Source organism: Erythrolamprus reginae, chromosome 1 (genome assembly GCF_031021105.1).
Source record: "Erythrolamprus reginae isolate rEryReg1 chromosome 1, rEryReg1.hap1, whole genome shotgun sequence".
Lineage (NCBI taxonomy): Eukaryota > Metazoa > Chordata > Lepidosauria > Squamata > Dipsadidae > Erythrolamprus > Erythrolamprus reginae.
The window spans coordinates 356,477,036-356,497,481 of NC_091950.1; the positions used below are offsets into that span (position 1 = coordinate 356,477,036).

At 38.0% G+C, this 20,446-nt stretch overlaps 1 protein-coding gene across 1 annotated transcript in view; it reads right to left on the minus strand.

Moving 5' to 3' along the window:
- Positions 1–1,865: 1,865 nt before the first annotated feature.
- The window catches only part of LOC139161611 (calpain-13-like), a 141,420-nt gene continuing 122,839 nt past the window's right edge, over positions 1,866–20,446 (minus strand). The window contains exons 17-22 of the mRNA XM_070740987.1: positions 16,372–16,440; positions 16,081–16,159; positions 12,267–12,383; positions 4,662–4,717; positions 3,599–3,651; positions 1,866–2,650 (exon numbers count right to left, since the gene is read on the minus strand). Coding sequence (XP_070597088.1) covers positions 3,625–3,651; positions 4,662–4,717; positions 12,267–12,383; positions 16,081–16,159; positions 16,372–16,440 — 348 coding nt within the window. The 3' untranslated portion in view covers positions 1,866–2,650; positions 3,599–3,624. The remainder of the gene's footprint in view (positions 2,651–3,598; positions 3,652–4,661; positions 4,718–12,266; positions 12,384–16,080; positions 16,160–16,371; positions 16,441–20,446) is intronic.

Below are 20,446 nucleotides of genomic sequence, written 5' to 3' on the forward strand. Positions count from 1 at the left end.
AACAAAATGTGTTGTTATTTATTATGATTTACTACATAGTCAATTATTATAAATATATATATTGAGGGCAAGCAAGTTGGGGGGATTTAATGCCAGTGGGAGAAAAGGAAGGGTTGGGGATCATCATGTGCCCAGCAGCTGCCTCTTCTTTACCCCCCTCCCTTCACCTAATTTGGCACGAGTCTGAAGTGGTTAATGGTGGGGGGGGGGGAGGAAGAACAGCAGCAACAGCAGCAGCCAAAGGAGGAAGGGCAGGAGCAATTGGCCAGCTCAGGTGCAAGGGGCAGCAGGGCAGGAAGGGAGGCAGGAGCGACCTCCTCCTCTGGGCAGCCTCACGCTCTGGGCACCTTTCAACATAGAAATTTTCAGGGATTTGCTCTGAACATCAAGCACCGCAGTTTCAACCAAGAGTGTGCAGTGTGGTACTGTGTGCAGTAATGGGCAGCCAAAAATTTTACTGCCACACTGTGGGTGTGGCTTATTTTGTGGGTGTGGCTTAACAGTCATGTGACTGTGTAGGAGTGACTTGCTGACCATGTGACCAGGTGGGAGTGGCTTCAATGATCATCATTGTTTATTTATTTATATTTATTCATTATATTTGTATGCCGCCCCTCTCCGTAGACTTAAGTGAACTGTTAAGTCCTTGACTTACAACCTTACCAGTGTTGCTTGCTGGGGTGACAATTTGCTTTGGGTTTCCCATGCTCTCCTCCCTGGGTTGCCCCCCCCACCTCAGGATTGGTAGCTAGGCGAATGGGTGCTGCCAGAAGCATAAATGCTGTCAGCGCCACTTCTGCCCACGCCTTCTGCTTGCACCTCAGGCATGAGGTGGCTGCGTAAGGCTGGAGGGGAGCCAGGCAGGAGAGGGGGAAGCTCGTCCGAGGCCAGGAAGGAGAAAAGAGGAGAAAAGCAAGGAACTCAGACACAGCAGCAGCAGCAGCAGCAGCAGCAGCAGGCAAAAAAAGGAGAAAAAAAGGGGAAAAAGGCATGGCAGCTCACTCCTCCGAGGTCCTCCTGGCTGGCAGCAGGAGGAGGAGCTGCCGCTGCTTCTGCAAAGGCAGCACATTCGCGCCAACAAAGGTTGATCCAAGACGGGATGTGGGGGTACATGCACAGTGGATGGGGTATATGCAGTGTGAGGTGTATGCACATATCGGGATACACACAGGTATGTGCGTATGCATGTGAAGGGGCCCGCACATTTGCATTATGAGTGCTAGCACGTGGGAGTGCTGGTGCGCGCATGCATACTTGTGGCACAGAGTGACAAAAAGGTTCACCATCACTGTCCTAATTCTTGTGAAGAATTCAAGGTATATAAATGCTGACACTAGTTTAAAAAACTGGCAGCTGTGATTTTACATTTTTGTATACATAATAATAATGTGAAAAGCTCTTTCCTGGTTCAGAGACCTCAGGGGAATCCATTGCTTGAATAAAAATATGCTGGGTAGACTAGATTTTTTTTTCAAGTTCTATGAAACAACATATGATAATGATGATGTCAAAAGTGATTGAATTTAAAATTTCATTTTTTCAGGGAAAATTTCATTTTTTTTTATTTTAGAAAAAAAGAGATTATAGCAGGTGATTAGGCAAGCCAAATATAAATACAATCAAGTAGAATGAATAAAATGATTTTAAATTTGTGAAACTATTGGATATAGTATATTAGATAATTTAAAAAAAAGAATAACTTATTTTAAATATTATAATCGTAAAGCTCTAAACATTTTTTGGCTCTATTATATATTAGTTCATCCCCAAATTACTGGTATTCTAGATAGCAAATCAGGAAAAAGCCTGAGAAAATAATTAATGAAACTGATTGAAATTGAACAATAAAATAAAATAAAATACAAAGGGGAAAGGATATGTTTTTATTCATACCAAATACTTAATAACTTCAACAGAAAACAAAGTTGAATAAACATGTGGAAAATCATGGTAAATAAAATAAGAATGTTATCAGTCTAAGAAATATAATATTTTCGCTAAGTTGTAAACACCACCATATCAAAGCAGAAATCATTTTGTAGCACCTAGGAAAATTCCACTTTAAACAAAAATCAGTTACACTTTTATTTAAATTATTTGAATGTGTGTAGCATGAACCTATGAAAACTGCCTTGGAAAATCACATTGTGATTAATAGCATACAGTTCTTAAACCTGTAAAAGATTGCAACCTGAATATAGGGATAATTTTGAATTACTTTTGTATTTGTACTGATTTTTCAAACATATGCTTTGCATTTTGCTTTATGATAAGATCATGTTGATGATGCAATTTTGATAAATTAAGTCTCAGGAAACAAAGTTTTAACACACAATCAAACCAATATAAGATTAGAAATATAAATTTATTGGTTACACTATGGTTGATGGGAGTGTACTTCAACAAACCTGAATAGCTGCAACTTGAAAGATTAAGGACCTTGAAGGTCCTTAGTATGGATTATTTTTAAAAAGTCATCCCAAGACATTCATATGGTAGTAAACATTTTTTTCTGCATATTTCTACTATTATCTTATGTGGCTACCATTCTTTGCATATTTTTTATTTTTCTGATTATGTCGAGATTGCTTGAAGCCTTTGACTGATTCTATTCATCAACTTTCTTTTGAAACTCCAAGAAATGAGCAGCCTAAAAAAGAATATGAGAATTAAATCCAAGCTCCTTTTACTTGCAATATGTTATTAAATACATCAATGATCAAAACTATATAGTACAATGATGGCAAACCTTTTTTTCCTCAGGTGCCGAAAGAGCAAGCACATACACTACTGTGCATGTGCAAGTGCCCACACCAGTAATGGGCAGCCAAAATATTTACTGCCACACTGTGGGTGTGGCTTATTTTGTGGGTGTGGCTTAATGGTCATGTGGCTGGGTGGGAGTGGCTTGCTGCCCATGTGATCAGGTGGGAGTCGCTTGAATGATCATCATTGTTCAAGTGAACTGTTAAGTTCTCAACTTACAACCTTACCAGCATCGCTTGCTGAGGTGACAATTTGCTTTGCGTTTCCCACACTCTCCTTCCTGGGTCACCCCCTGCCTCAGGCTGAGTAGCTAGGTGAATGGGTGCTGCCGGAAGCATAAATGCTGCCAGCACTGTTTCCACCCACAACGCATGCTTGCACCTCAGGCGGGAGGTGGCCGCGGGAGGCTGGAGTGGCTGGAGGGGAGCCGAGCAGGAGAGACAGAAGCTCATCTGAGGCCAGGATGGAGGAAAGAGGAAAAAAGCAAGGAGCACAGACACAGCAGCAGCAGCAGCAGCAGGGGAAAAAAGAAGAGCTGAGCAGAGACAAGTAATCCAGGAAGTGACAGCTGCTGATCAGCTGGAGCTGTGCACACGTTTTCACTTCTGCTGGTGGGACTGCGTTCCACCCCATCCTGCCTGCTGCCCACCCCTGACCCACACCCATAATTCAATGCCTGGGGATGGCCAATACACCTTCCCCCACCATCTGGAGGCCTCCTGGAGGCTGGAAATGACCTTGCTATATTTTTAAACAAAGAATTAACAAAGGTTACAATTTCTGTACAAGCAATAAACATGCAAGATCTAGGAATATCTGAGCCAAGTCTTACCTGTATTCGAAAGTAATACAATTCGATTAGCAATACATGATCATGGTCATCCACTAAGACAAAAAGAGGATAAGAAGAAAAAAGAACACACTAACTAACATTTTCAATGAAAAACAATGTAAAATTATATGTAGTTGGCAATAAAACAGCAAGAATATACAATCCTATTTTTATTTTGGAGCTGAGATTTACAGTATTTCATGAAAGTTGGTAGAAATGACTTCTTCCAGATCTATGAATTGTGAATATTAATTATATCAAGAAAACCTCCACAACTTAGGATCTCTGTTTTATGGACTTCCGTTTCCAGAATATTCAGCAAAAGCAAATTCCCCAAAGTGATTGGGAATCAGGCAGCATATACATTTCATAAAATTTATAAATAAATAAATGGAAAGAATCCTGTGGATTGATATTATCATATCTAGTGGCAGTTTAGATATCTAGTTCACATCCAGAACTACTTTATTAATCAAATAAACCTTAACATTAAAGTAATAAGAACTGAACAAGGGAAAAAAATCTGACTCATAAAGCCCAGCAATTTCATGGTGGCAATAGTGGAATTTTTTTTTTTAAGCTCCACTAGTTTATTACAAACATAGCAGGTTTGCTATGTTTGATACCAGTTGGCATCTTCCCTGCAGTTCTTCCAAAGTAAATTAAAGGTTTAGAAGATGGTATGTCCCTGACTGCATCCAGTATACCCTACTTCCTACGCATAATGTTGTCAACTTTCCATGGAGGTAACAAGAAACAAAGACATTTTAACAACAGGATTTCCCCCCTGTCAACACAAAAGGATACCATTTCCTACTGCTGTTCTCAACCAGCAAAATGCCTGTTATAGGACTACACTCTTATACATATGAATGCTTCATTTTCCCAATTAACAAAATACCAAAATCCTATATCACACATACAAACATACTACTGTGAATATTAAATTCTGTTGAGCTTTTCCAATTTTTACTCTTTAGAAAATAGTTTCATTTGAGAACAAAAGCCATTTATTCCCAAAGATTTTAAAAAGACACGAAAGGAGGCGGGGAGTCCTACTCACCTCATTTTCAGTAAAACAGATACTTCCACTATTTTTTGATAAATTAAGGAATGCCTCTGTTGGATAGAAAACAAAATTATTTTGAGGATGGTAAAGAAGACAATGCAGTTTTTATTTATCCAAATGATAGCAATAAAGAATTAGTTAAGTTACAACAAAATGCTTATACCAAATACTTAGGTTTAAAAATCCAGTTTCTTTTGTTTGGGATGTTGTCCTTTTCTCTGTTATGTGTAACCTCAGAATCAATCTATATATGCAAACCAAGACATAATTCTCAACATCAAAGTAAATTGCTGAAGCAATGCCATACTCCGAGGGAAGAGAGAAATTCCATGCTTTAAATGGCTGACTCGATTGTTTACAGCTTTTTGCATCAATGTGAACATACACTGAACTTTAAAAAATACATTATATATTTCAATCATATTATGTATATTTTTTTTCTTGGTTCTAATTAAACTGTTCTAAACTGACTTCAGTTAAGCTGCAGGCTTAGAAAGCTTAGCCAAGAATTCTCAGAACAAAATTGCTGTAATCTTAATGGTGCTTCCTCCGTTTACTACAAATGATAAAAGAGGAGATTATTTTGATTTAGGTATTATTAGCATGATTATACAAGGAAGAAAACTATTTATTTATTTATTTATTTACCATATTTTTCAGAGTATAAGATGCACAGGAGTATAAGAGTTTTGGAGCATAAGACGCACCTTATTTATTTTATTTTATTTTATTTATTACTTAGATTTGTATGCCGCCCCTCTCCGAAGACTCGGGGCGGCTCACAACATGTAAAAAACAAATCATAAGCAATCAGACAAATTTAAAATATTTAAATATTTAAAAAAACCCATATGCTAACAGTCACACACACAGACATACCATGCATAAATTAAACGTGCCCAGGGGGAGATGTTTCAGTTCCCCCATGCCTGACGGCAAAGGTGGGTTTTAAGGAGTTTACGGAAGGCAGGAAGAGTAGGGGCAGTTCTAATCTCCGGGGGGAGTTGGTTCCAGAGAGTCGGTGCCGCCACAGAGAAGGCTCTTCCCCTGGGGCCCGCCAACCGACATTGTTTAGTTGACGGGACCCGGAGAAGGCCCACTCTGTGGGACCTAATCGGTCGCTGGGATTCGTGCGGCAGGAGGCGGTCTCGGAGATATTCTGGTCCGATGCCATGAAGGGCTTTAAAGGTCATAACCAACACTTTGAATTGTGACCGGAAATTGATCGGCAACCTTAGTTTTTGGGGAGATAAATAGGGAGGGTAAGCATACTGGGTATTCATCAGCTAGCATCCTTAGTCTGGTTGACTTCAGAACATTGTTTTATCTCCTGGTTAGAGCTTTAAAAAGCCTTATTCAGAAAGAGTAACAATGAAAAAGCCTGCAAGCGGGGAAGAGCTGGGAAGAATGTTAGCATCTGGTTAGGGCTGGAAAAAAACCTTATTCGGAGCAAATATCAATGAAAAAAACCCTGCAAATACTTAGGGCTGGAAAACATTCTTTGGAGAAAGTAACAATGAAAAAGCCTGCAAGCTGATAAGAGCTGAGAAGATTGTTAGCACCTCATTAGGGCTGGGGAAAAAAAAGCTTTGAGAAAGCTACATTCAGAAGATAAGGCACACCTACATTTTCAACTTCTTTTAGGGAGGAAAAAGGTGTGTCTTATATTCTGAAAAATATGGTATCTGTTTTCAATTTAGGTGACTAGTGTACTACTTTCTCCCCAATTAGTTCAGTGATCTTTTCCTGAGAAAGCCTCACAAGTAGTGTATAAGGCATTTTAAACTTTCAGTAAAAAAAGAATTAGTAAATGTTAGGTGCTTAGCTTGGAAGTGTGAATATTGTTTAGTAGTTTTTGAATGATTTCCCCCCACCACTGTTAAATCAAAGGCACTTTCATTTAAATACACATCCTTTCAAGTGAGAGTGTTTTGGCATCCGTGAGAACAAGAAATTAAAGAAATGTCCTATAATGTACTTTGTAGCCTATGATTTAATAAAAAGGAGGGGGGTTTTCCTGAATGTTTTTTAAGCACTTGTACCTGTTAAAAATCCAGTCTAAGGAAAAGATCAAAGATGGGATAATGAAATAGCACAGACGCAACATCAGCTCTACTTTTGCCCTGATTTTCCAGTTCATCAGAACATAAGCAAAACTTTTCATAATCAGGACAAAAGCTTATCTGGCTCATCATTCTGTGACCCAGTATTACTATTACTATTTATTAGACTTGGATGCTGCCCCTCTCTGAAGACTCGGGGCAGCTCACAGAACACAATACAAAAACAATATGCGTACAAATCGAAGAATTAAAAACTATAAGCTAAAAGTAGCCAATTAGATGGACGCTTATAAATTGGATATTTATTTATTTATTTGTTTGTTTGTTTGTTTGTTTCATTTCATACCACTAAATACAGATTAAGAATCTACACTTTATTATAGAGCACAGATCAAAACTTCAAGAGAACACATATTAATCTGTTGGGACCATGTAAGTACAAATTTGAAAGCAAGCAAACCGTTAGGAAATAGTTTTAGACAAAAATAAAGACCTGATACTTTTACTACACAATCTGTTTTAAAGGAACTCACAATGTTTCAAGAATGTATTTCACTACTCTTTATTTGAAAAGAACAATATAGTTATTGTGCCAAAAATATTCTGCATAATTTTTACTGTTGATCATTTAAACTGATGGGGGGAAATTACTTTTTTTTCTCTCTCTCCCATAGTGAAAAATATTAACTTTTGTAAAATTCCTATCAGATAAGCGTAGTGTTCTTGCATTTATGTAGTGGCGAGGTATAGTGTGTGCGTGCGTGTGTGTGTGTGTGTGTGCGCGCGCGCATGTGTGCAAACATGCATGTGTGTGTATGTGTTCAACTACATACACATGTGCATGCTCAGTTTATCTTTCCAGCATTTTCATGTTTCAATTCGGAAGCCATCATGAAGGACTAAATCCCATATTGGTGTATATATATATTGGTCAATGTGTTCCATCTAAGTGGTGGAAAAAGATATTGCAAAATAAATATCACCAGCAGTATTATATTTCAACAGTAAATAAGCCTGTTACCTTCAATTAAAAAAAAAAACCTAAAACAGCTATAAAATACTTCAGAATGAAGGAGAAAAACTGAAGCTTCTTTCTCATTTCCAGACTAATAAAATATCGATTGTGGAACTGTATTGCTTCAAATATTTGTTATTCTATGAAGGTTGGTTTAATGGTGGTGTCTATGCAGGGGTGGGCTACTGCCCTGACGGAGGGGGGAGTAGTGGAGTAGCAAAAATGGAGCTCCACCCCAGAGCACCCAATTTGCACTGAAAGATGTTGAAAAAAATGCATGGCGTACTGCATAAGCCACGCCCACAGTGTGGTAGTAAAATTTTTGGTAGCCCTTCACTGTGCCTATACCTCCATAACTTTAGTTTAAATAGGAGTATTTCCTTTGAGTCAGTCAGAATGATTTTCCTTCAGTTTTGGAAAAGATAGAAAACGCATTCTGTTTCCTTCTTGAGTTTGGAACTGAGCTTTGAATCAGTGTTTGCAAAGTTTACAAGATGGCACTCTGAATTCACAGTGAAATTCACGTGAATAACACCATCTATATCCCTGTAAACTACAGTATAAGCTTTCTTACTGAATCTTGGATTTTGTTTTTTGTTTTTTAAACGAAGCACTGTAACCATATTTCATGGACTAATGCTTTATTTCTATATTATAATGTTTTGTCAGTTCCCTCACCTTTATTTTGTAGTGTGACAGTGACTGCCAATTTCAACTCTTGAAGCTCTCATCTCTTCCGTCAGTATGTGAAGAGCTTGTTTTGCACATAAAAATGCAATGCTGAAGACCATCAATGATATAATTCATATGTTCCTATGAAATGCCAAGCCTGGCAGCAATTTCTTCACTGATTGTCCTTAATCGGTTCATCAACTTTTCTCATGTAAAACTTATCAATTGTGTCACAAGCCTGTCCACTTCATTCTCAGCAACATAAAGCATCTCTTTTTAGTTCATCTTTACATTTTTTGGCCCAGCAGTTCCCAGTACTCATATCAACATAATTATGTCCATAAACTACTAATCATCCTTCAGCAATAAACCATTCAGTCACTGCACATTGCTTAAAATGGAGTGACTGCGTGTTTCTTTTTCACAAACATCTGTGGAGATTCTGTCATTCAAGTCATAGTTGTCTCAAAGATACTTTTTCAAAAGGCAACTGGACTGTTTTCTTCTTCCTCAAGGAACAAAAAACAATCCAGTTGTCTTTCGAAAGAATACCCTTGAGTTCACAAACAAAGCAACACAAAATGTATTTATTTTATTTATTTATCATATGTAGAAACCACCCATCCCCCTCACAGATAGACCCTAGACCTGTGATGGCGAACCTTTTTTTCCTCGGGTGCCAAAAGCACGTGCCTGTGTGTGTGCCCACATCAATAATTCAATGCTTCGAGAGGGCGAAATTGCCTCCCCTGCCCCCCAGAAGGCCCTCTGGAGGCCAGAAACCACCCATTTCCCAATTTCTGGTGGGCCCAGGAGGCCCGTTTTTCACCCTCCCCAGGGTCCAGAGCCTTCCTTGTCTAAGGGAAGGGGAGGGCAAAAACACTCTCTCTATCCCTCCCGGAGGCCCTCTGGAAGCCGAAAATGCCCTCCCAGAGCCTCCATGCCCTATGAAAATAGACTAACAATCCTGGGTCTAGAAAGCTTAGAACTACGATGCCTAGAACACGGTCTAAGTATTGCCCACAAGATCATATGCTGCAATGTTCTGCCTATCAATGACTACTTAAGCTTCAACTGCAACAACACAAAAGCATGCAACAGATTCAGACTTAATATTAACCGCTCTAAACTAGACTGTAAAAAATGTGACTTTAGCAATCGAGTTGTCGAAGCATGGAACTCATTACCGGACTCAGTAGTGTCAACCCCTAACCCCCAACATTTTTCCCTTAGACTATCCACAATTGACCTCTCCAGGTCCCTAAGAGGTCAGTAAGGGGCTTGCATAAGTGCACTAGTGTGCTTTCCATCCCCTGTCCAATTGTCTCTCCTTTATCCCATATATCTTTTCTTCCTTCTTATATCTTCTCCTCTATTTTTATATTTTTTCATCTATCCTTTTCTTTATATAAATTACTACATGTCTAGTCTCTTCAATATGTATTGCGTATTGTAAAAAATAAATAAATAAATACAATTAAATAAACAAACAAACAAATAAATAAATAAATAAATGCGAGCCAAAAATCAGCTGGCCAGTGTGCATATGCGTGCTGGAGCTGAGCTAGGGCAATGGCTCGTGTGCCAGCAGATATGGCTCTACGTGCCACCTGTGGCACCCGTGCTGTTGGTTCACCATCACTGACTTAGACCAATGTTTCCCAACCTTAGCAACTTGAAGATATTTGGACTTCAACTCCCAGAATTCTGGGAGTTGAAGTCCAGATATCTTCAAGTTGCCATGGTTGGGAAACACTGCCTTAGACAATCTACAAATAAAATGTTAAAAACACAAAAGCTGGATATAAAAATTTAAAATATGGTAAGAATGGTTAAAAAGAAACATTAACTGATCATATTGATCTTTCACCTAAAAAAACATGATAATACTGTTCAAGTTCAATTTTGGTAAGGAGACCAACTTATTAAAGATATATTTTTTCACAAACGTAACTTTTCACCAACTGCAATGAAAGAAGATATGTTTTAAAATACATTTAAGGTTTAGCACATAAGTATTGCCATCTGTTGGCAACTTATATAATTGGGGATGCTACATTTCATTCAACGTTCTAATTCACATTCTGTTTTTATAATTCCTTCAAGTGAATCCAAGAAAATGCAATTTCCGATCCTGAACATCTTTGTTGAATTTGATATCACAGGTAGTTCTCGCCTAACAGCACTAATTGGGACTGGAATGTTCATATTGAAGCGAAGAGGTCATTGGGGAAAATGCCATATGACCATTCTGCTTAGCAACACTTCCAGTAATCCTGGTTGTGGTTGTTAGGCAAGGATTCACGCATCTGATGTGATAGAATGTGTAATGACTTTGGGGAATGAGGGAAAGAGATGTTGTCTAGATTAGAAAACAATGGGATAAAAGAGTCCCCGTTGACTTAATATGTCAGAAAAATAAACTTGGGACTTAAACTGCGAACCTATCGATAGATGGCTATCCAAAAACTTTTAGGAACATTACAAACTAAAATGGCTAGAAATAAAAGAATCTGAACTAAATCTTTAAAGTCGCAATTTAGCGGTCAACAATATAGTTGACAAATCAACAGTAAAGATCTTTGGATGGTATCATTACAATTCTATAGAGTTTAAATTTGACTATATAAGTTCCAAATATACGCAAAATAAGAATGAAAATGTAAATTATGTTAATTTCAACTTATATATGTTATCCCTACTTAGTGATAAATTAATATATATCAACTTGATATATTCATGAAAATCACTTTTTATAGTCATAGCATTAAGTTTTTACTTTTGTGATCTGTACCACCTAGTTTACATTTTGGAAATGCTCATTTAAATGTTTTGTTATGTCTTATGTGTTATATTTGTTTGTTTGTTTTCTTTATAATCAATAAAATTATTTTTTTTTAAAAAAACTTGGAAAGGACCTGCTCTAATGGATCAAACAGTCAAAGCGGAGATGGAAAGCCTATATTTTCAGACATGAAAGATTCTCTAAATGTAGCATCATAATAAAGTAGAATTAATCCATCTAATAATGTCTGGTTTATCACGGATGGCTAGCACCTGTCTTGCATGAACTGTTGGATTTCTTGCTACTTCTTCCTAAGCTGGAAATGGAAACTCCCTTTGGCAGATGATGCTACACTACTCTTTTGTACTCATCATGTCAACACCCCCTGCCCATCTGCCTATCATCTCTGCCCTTCATATCTCCGGGACCGTCTTCTGCCGCACAAATCCCAGTGACCCGTTAGGTCCCACACAGTTGGCCTTCTCCAAATCCCATCGACTAAACAATGTCGTTTGAAAGGACCCAGGGGAAGAGCCTTCTCTGTGGCAGCCCAGACCCTCTGGAACCAACTCCCCCCAGATATCAGAGTTGCCCCCACCCTCCTTGCCTTTCATAAGCTCCTTAAAACCCACCTCTGTTGTCAGGTATGGGGGAATTGAGATATTCCCTTCCCCCTAGGCTTATAAAATTTATGCATGGTATGTCTGTATGTATGATTGGTTTCTTAAATTGGGGTTTTTTACATTACTTTTAATATTAGATTTGTTCATATTGTCTTTTTACTGTTGTTAGCTACCCCGAGTCTATGGAGAGGGGCGGCATACAAATCTAATTAATAATAATAATAATAATAATAATAATAATAATAATAGGATATCTATGCCCTTTAAATAGTTTGGAATACAAAGGGTATTATTTCTAAAAGCGCACAGGATAGGTAGAGAGTGAACAATCAGAAAATAGATTCCCATTCAAGATGAAATCTTTTACACATGCTTTATTGCAGAACCACTTTATTTTGCTGCTGCTCAGTACATCAAATACCTGCTGAATGTACCACTTACTTGTCATTATCTCAAGACGAAACATACAGCAGAAAAAATCAGGAAAATTTATTCTCTGGGTCGAGTCTCCGTAGCGTAAAACCAGAAGCTGGAGGACTTTGTCACTGACATGCAGGCCTACAAGCAACCATAGAAGAAAACCAGATGTTCTCAAATTGACACAGAATAACAATGCTCAGCAGCTGTCAGGATCTGCTACCCACACAGAGCAACTTATTACATCAATATTGTTTGAAGCAGGCTAACAAATTTGAAATAAATCTGTGTGTGTGATTGGGAATTGCACCAAATTACAACATAAACTACTAATGTTGGATGATTTCAGTGAAGTTACTCCTACATCCATGGGTATTTAAAATCCCAAGTTAAAATTCACTAATGAAAGCAATTTTTGTTTTTGTACAAACTAGGAACCTGCAGATCTTTGTGTGTGTGTATGTGCATGTGTGAAGCATGCACATGTCAGGCTGCATTAGTTTAGATTAGGATAACACTTTGAAAAAAAAACAAAGAATGGAATAAAGCTATCAGCAGCCTACCTCCTTAAATCAAGCCAGAAGTTTTAAAAAAATTAAAACAAACTGAAAGAGACAGTCTTCTTTAAATTATTAAATACATTTTAAAAAGTAAACAAACACAATTCCATTCTTTATGAATTTTGGTGTGCTGTTGTGTGCTTGATCCTAAATTCCTCTGAGGAGAAAAATCTAAATCTGGCCCAAGAGGAATGTATGGTGAATTTATTTACAGGTAATCATCATGCTTGATGATTCGAGTCTTCGGAGAGGGGCGGCATACAAATCTAATAAATTATTATTAATTATTATTTGTTCTGCCGGGCTCTCTGGTAGAAGCCTCCCAAAAATTCACAGGTACAAATTTCAGAGATACACACGTTTGAAAATTCAAAACAATGTCCTTTATCACAAAATTCAAAAAAAACAGAGCACCCTTTTTGGATTGCAAAGAGCACTCTTCCCCAAAACAACCTTGTCAGCTGTACAAGTCCCTTAATCAGTCCTTAAGTACTTAGCTAGTAGCTGTGAAGAAGTGTCACAGCCCTCCTTCTTCCCAGGAAGGGAAACACACACACACACACTTTACTCTGCTTTGGTGTCAAAGGCGTGAAAAATCCACAAACAAACTTCAGACACAGTGAGGCACGATCCTGAAGAACTGCGATCAGATAATCTTCCACAACGGCCAAACTAGCACGCTGCTATTTATAGCAGCAGTTCTCATTACTGAAGCCCCACCCAAACACAGGTGGCCTCTCTTATCTCCTGTAATACTTCCTCAATTGGTCTCTTTGATGCATAAGTCTGTGCCTGCATGGGTCTAACACTTCGTCATCCAAATCGACCAAAGATAATGGTGATTGCCTTCCTGACCTGTGTGCCAAGCCCCCCTCTTCCAAGTCACCCCCACCTTCTTCGTCCGAGGAAACTGCACTCCCTGACTCTGCCGACAACAAAACAGGCCTAGGACATGTTGACGTTTCCCCTGCCTCCACCTCCACATTCCCTGGGGCAGGAGCTGGGCCAGAGCCAACCACAACAATTATTATTGAAACCAAGACAATATTAAGAAGTAGACTCAGGTTGAAACTTGGCCTTTCCCCTACCCTGTGGAAAACTAAATAGAATTCGAAAAAATAAAACCGTGGGGTTTTAGAAAGTGAAGAAACAGGGATGGGAGATGCTTCAGTGACTAGATTTCTCTTCACTTGCAGCTACTCAGGCTTCATGTTAAAAAGACAAAAGGAGCAACTTGAATTGCAATGGATAGGTTTCTTATCTTGAACAATTCATCCATGAACTCTTTTACTCCTACAGAAATGAAACAAATGTTTTAAAGGTGCACTGAACTCCTCCATTATTTTTTTCCTTTTCTTCAAGAAATAATTAACTGAGCTCTTTGAAGAACGGAGATTCTTACATTTTAAAAAACATCTCATCTTAAAGGGCTCTTTCCATCTAGGTCCCAATGTTTCTACAGGTGAAACTTGAAAAATTAGAATATCGTGCATATGTTCATTTATTTCAGTAATGTAACTTAACTTAACTTAATGTAACTTAAAAGGTGAAACTTAATATATGAGAAATATGTGAAACTTAATATATGAGAGATAATATATGACTAGATAGTTCAAGCCGCAATTTGTCATAATTGTGATGATTATGGGGTACAACTCATGAAAACCCCAAATCCCCCATCTCAGAAAATTAGAATATTACATATGATCAATAAAAAAAGGATTGTACATAGAACAATATTGGACCTCTGAAAAGTATAAGCATGCATATGTACTCAGTACTTCATTTGAACCCCTTTTGCAGCAATTACTGCCTCAATGCAGCGTGGCATGGATGCTATCAGCCTGTGGCACTGCTGAAGTATTATAGAAGACCAGGATGCTTCAATAGCGGACTTCAGCTCTACTGCATTGTTTGGTCTCATGTCTCTCATCTTTCTCTTGGCAATGCCCCTTAGATTCTCTATGAGGGTCAGGTCAGGTGAGTTTGCTGGCCCATCAACAAAGTAATCCCAAGGTCACTGAACCAGGTTTTGGTTCCAAGTCCTGCTGGAAAATTTAAGCCACCATCTCCATAAAACTTGTATGCGGATGGAAACATGGAGTGCTCCCAGCAGATGGCTGTGTTGACTCTGGACTTAATTAAGCACAGTGGATCAACACCAGCAGATGACATGGTTCCCCAAATCAGCACAAACTGTGGAAATGTTCGCATCTCATTTGGAAACCAAGGACCCAGAGTATGGAAAAAGAATGGAGAGGCACACATTGCAAGATGCTTAAGGTCCGGTGTAAAGTTTCCACAGTCTGTGTTGATTTGGGAATACTGTATTTGCTAAATGGAGAAGTGGAAAATAATTTTATTTAGGGTTAAACTTTCCACTGTTTCAGAAAAAGAAGCAGACTTTGCTATATACATATTAGTATTTTTTTCAAGCAAATAGAAACTTTTATTCAGTTCATTAACTATACTGTTTGCTGTTTGCCTTTAAGGACTGCGCAGCATGGAATTTACCATTCAGGACTATACAGTATTGCCTTGATTATTACAATACCTTCCCTTTATTTCTATTGGTACAACACATTGGTGATAAAAATCATAGTACTATTTCCTCCTACCTTCTTCCTTGTCATTGTTCTTCTTCTTTCTGGCATTTGCTTACCTCTTCGTTTTACTTCCCACATGGGAAATAAATATTATAACTTGTACTGCCATCTAGACTTGTAAATGTTCATCTTAAAAGTACATTAGTGGAAAGTGGAATCTTCTGATGGATTCCATGCAGGGGTGGGCTACTGCCCTGATGGGGTGGGGGGATGCAGTGGGGTAGCGAAAATGGAGCTCCACCCCAGAGCATCCAATTTGCACTGAATTGAAAGAAAACACAGGACGTCCTGCATAAGCCACGCCCACAGTGTGGTAGTAAATTTTTTTGTAGCCCATTACTGATTCCATGTATAAGTACAGTACATCCACCAAACAATTAGTTGCAACTCAGAAATTGAGAAAGTAAACATCAATAACAAAGAGAAGGATTTTTTAAAAATTAAAAATACTTCATTATTCAACAGATGGCAGTGTTAAGACAAAGAATTTTGAAGTTGCATTCTATGGGAATGAGTAAAAATGAGAGTAAAATTGAAATCAATCAGTTTCCATTAAAAAAAATCTAGAACAGAAAGAAAAACTACTCTGTTGATTTTTACTTTATTTTTTAATGTATCAGACTTTAAAACAACTTTGAATATATTTTCGAGAAACATCAGTTTATAGACTACCTGTCTCTTGCACAATTCTTCGCAAATTTGAAACAGTTAGGAATCCAGAATTATTTCCATCCTCTCTTCCAAATACATACTGAAAAATATATTTAAGATAATATATTAAAACATGAAAAGAATCTATTTGCAAGTACTATGAAAGATTATACTTTTCTAATGACACAAAGGCTGGGGACTGAAATATACTTAGTTTAATAATATATTATTATTAACAGTTTAATAAATAATACGACAAAAAGATAGTCATGGCAACAGTTAAGAAACTAAGTGAATAGATTGCATACATACCTCATATTTCTTGAAAGCTTTCCACAGTCTTTTAAATTGTTGGAATGAAAGTTTTCCATTGGCATTTATCTGTATTTGTAGTCAAGTTTTAAATCAGGTGCGATATAAATGAAGCCATACAGCAGAGATAAATGAGGAATAGATATAAACTTAGGAAACACTGCAGCTCACCTTGTGACACAATTCTAAACTGCCAATAACTGAGAATAATTTTTCCACCTCTCTAATCAAAACAAAGTAAAACACCTCAAAGCTAATGCCTGTCCAGGTACAGAGCAAAAACCTAATGAGAATCTACCTGAGATATTTGGTTTCCACCCAGCAGGTAATGCTTCTCTATGTATGTTTTTAAATAGGAGATGGATCAGACTGCTTAAGAGATACGGTAATTATTTATGCATGGTATGTGTGTGTGTGTGTTTGTTATTAAAATGGGGTTCTTTTTTAAATATTTTAAATTATATTTGGATTTGTTATAAATTGTTGTGTCTTGTTGTGAGCCGCCCCGAGTCTGCGGAGAGGGGCGGCATACAAATCTAAATAATAAATAATAAATAAATAAATAAATAAATGCCTTGTGCAAAATACCATGTGTCTGAAATAGCAGGCCTGGATATGTGGTAGCCCATATATCTGACCTGTTGAGTTCCCTCTCAGAATGCCTCTGACTTTCCTCACTGGCCAGATATTACTGCTCATCTATTTGTCCGCTGTTTAATTCAGCAGGACTTTCAACAGCAGGAAAAAAGCCTACACAATTCCCTAATCTAGAATAGAGAGTAAGGGATTTGGTACAGTGTCTCCAGAGACTCCTATTTTTTCTTATTCTAACAGCAAATACTGTTTGAAGTATTTTTAAATTTGATGGAGGGGCAGAGGTGGAGGAAGGGGGAGAGAGAGAAGGAGAGAGAGGTGCAAATGAGAAGAAAATAGAAGAAAGAGAGACAAACAGGTAGAAAATACTATTATTCAACCACTGAGAACAACACATTAAGTAATAATGAAGCACACTACCATATTTTGGAGCCAATGTTTGAGCATATCTTTACTTTCCAGCATGCGGCAATTAATGGTGGTCTGATCACAGAAGCCTTCTAAATTTGCCTTCCAACCTGAACTTTTACTTAATCCTTTAACACAATGGTACCCAAACTATGGCCCGTGGGCCACATGCGGCCCGCTGAGGCCATTTATCCGGCCCGCAGGTGAGTGACAGGAGCACATCTAATTTTCCATGAATAAAATGCGGTGTTTTTTTAGTAACTAATATCAATCATCAAAGAAGTTGCAAAAGTTTTTTTTCTAATTTTGTCATCCTGTTACATTCATTTTCTTTTAATTAAATTCCTTCCTCAAAAAAGTACAACACCAATTATATTTCTAACTTATTAACCATTATGCCAAAGTGCTTCCTTCCTTCTTTATACATTTTTCTATAAGCCAAGAAAACCTTGTATAGCCAATCAGATGTTAACAAAAGAAAATTAAAAACAAAACATAAACATATATGAATTTCAGACTTCTTCCCCCCGCCTCTAAATAGTATGTTCCCATTTTGTTTTTTACTTTAAAATAAGGTATGTGCAGTGTGCATAGGGATTTGTTCATAGGTTTTTTTATAGTCTGGCCCTCCAACAGTCTGAGGGACAGTGAACTGGTCCCCTGTGTAAAAAGTTTGGGGACCCCTGCTTTAACAGTTTATACTAAAGGTTACTAACTTTCTTCTCATTGTCAATACTCTAGATAAACATTTCAAGGATACAACTGTCTGAAAGGCTGAAGCAATCTATTCTATCCTTTTTAACCTTGAGTTTGAAGGTACTGATTTTCTTTTTTTATTCCAAGCTTAGAAAATTCAGCAGAAGTTTAAACATTATCAGATTGTTAGAATAGCCACCCCAAGTCACTTTAGGTGGCAGACACATTTAATAAATTATTAATATTATGGTTAGTTTCATAGACAGCCAGATGTTTAGACTAGATAGAGCCATTCCCAAGACTCTGGGATGGGCAGATGTTGTTAAAGGTATCATCACATCACAGATCCAAGTAAAGGTGCATTTTGCACTTGAGTGATGGTGATTTAATCAAAGTCAATTGTATTCATCCAGATGTTTTGCCATTGCATTTAAGGTGTATGTTACTATTAGTACTATCTTTGCTTTTTTCCCCTCACAGCTGTTCTACATATATCTGCATATCATTGTATCATGCTGTGTCTTAGTATTACAGCTTTACTGTCTGTTCTGTCTGGGTTCCCCCAGACGCCAACACCAACTAAAAAGAGTAGCCAGACACGATGGTAAAAAGCAAAGTCATTTTATATCTTTGAAAACAAACACAGATAACAAAAACTGTTCTTACAAACTGGAAGGATATGAAGCTTCACAGAAGAGTCACGACAGCCAGACAATACAACAGGCTTCTTGCTGGCACACACACCACTGTAGATAATAAAACCCACGCCTCCCCCAAGTTTTCAGCCTTCGAGGCCACAAGCCAGAATCAGAGACGCCAAGGATCGAAGCAAGGTCACAGGACTCCCAAAAGATAACTCTCCACAATACAGGAAGGGCGGGCCTGCCTTTTCAACCTTTCTGAGGAGAACCACACCCAAACCCAGCTGTTGCCTATTAGGGATGGAAATACCTGGCTAATTGTCCCCTTCGTTGTACTGCCCTTCTCTGCCTCATATCTATGATGGCTTGTGTGTTCTCATCTAAGGACTCCAGGCTACTCGCTGGGGAGAGCTCCCCCCCGGGGGTCTCAGGTTGTTCTCCCTCCTCCTCGTCCTGACATTCCTCTTCCCCGTCTGCCTGGTCCTCCTCCTGTTCCTCGTCCTCCCCCTCTGAGCATGGAGCCGGCAGAGTTCCAGCCGTTCCCTGAGGAGCCTCAGGCTGAATCACAACACTGTCTAGACTTTTTTGTTATTTCTTATTGACAGTGTTACATGGCAGGTACCTGTCTGTCATTTTAAAGTCTCAGAGTACTTCTTCATTTTCTATTATTTTAGTTTGTGGTCCTGGCATTTCTTTCTGGCAGGCAATTGGTACTTCTTGCAAGGCATTCTAATACAGTATTGTTGCTACTTAGTCATACCAATGTTTGTAGTTATCTCCTGTGCCTCTTTCCTCAACTTTCCTGCTCTTAACCATTTCCAGGTCTTGTGTTATCTGCTTTGCCTGATTCATTTTCTATTATTTTAATTTGTGGTCCTGGCATTTCTTTCTGGCAGGCAAATGGTACTTCTTGCAAGGCATTCTAATTCAGTGTTGTTGCTACTTAGTCATACCAATGTTTGTAGTTATCTCCTGTGCTCTTTCCTTAAGTTTCCTGCTCTTAATCATTTCCAGGTCTCATGTTATCTGCTTTGCCTGCTAATTTTTATGCACTGATCATATAATGGTTTCCCTTGCCATGTCTCTTTTCTATTTTTATTTCGTGTTTCTTGTCCGTCAGTTTGATTTCTTCAGTATTCAGTAAGCATACCTGATGTACTAGCTCCAGGGTATCTTCTTCATTATCCTTCAGATACTTTTCCAATGCCCTTTTATCTTCTTCTGATGTACTTGCAACTTTCCACACCCACCTACGTTACTTTATAAGAAGAGTCTGTCAATATCACTGCATGGATGAAAGGTTTGAAATATTATTATTATTATTCTATCTTTTGGAAATCATGACATTGATAAAATAAATGCCAGGCCAATGGAAGACGGGAAATAATGCTCACTTGTTCAGAAAAGACTGATCCAGAAAACTAGTAATACAGTGGTCCCTCGATTTTCGCGGGTTCGAACTTCGTGAAAAGTTTTCACGGTTTTTCAAAAATATTAATTAAAAAAATACTTCACTGTTTTTTCCCCTATACCACAGTTTTTCCCGCCCAATGACATCATATGTCATCGCTAAACTTTCGTCCGCCTTTAATAAATATTTTTTTAATAAACTTTAATAAATAAACATGGTGAGTAATAATCTAAATGGTTGCTAAGGGAATGGGAAATTGTAATTTAGGGGTGTAAAGTGTTAAGGGAAGGCTTGTGATACTGTCCATAGTCAAAAATAGTGTATT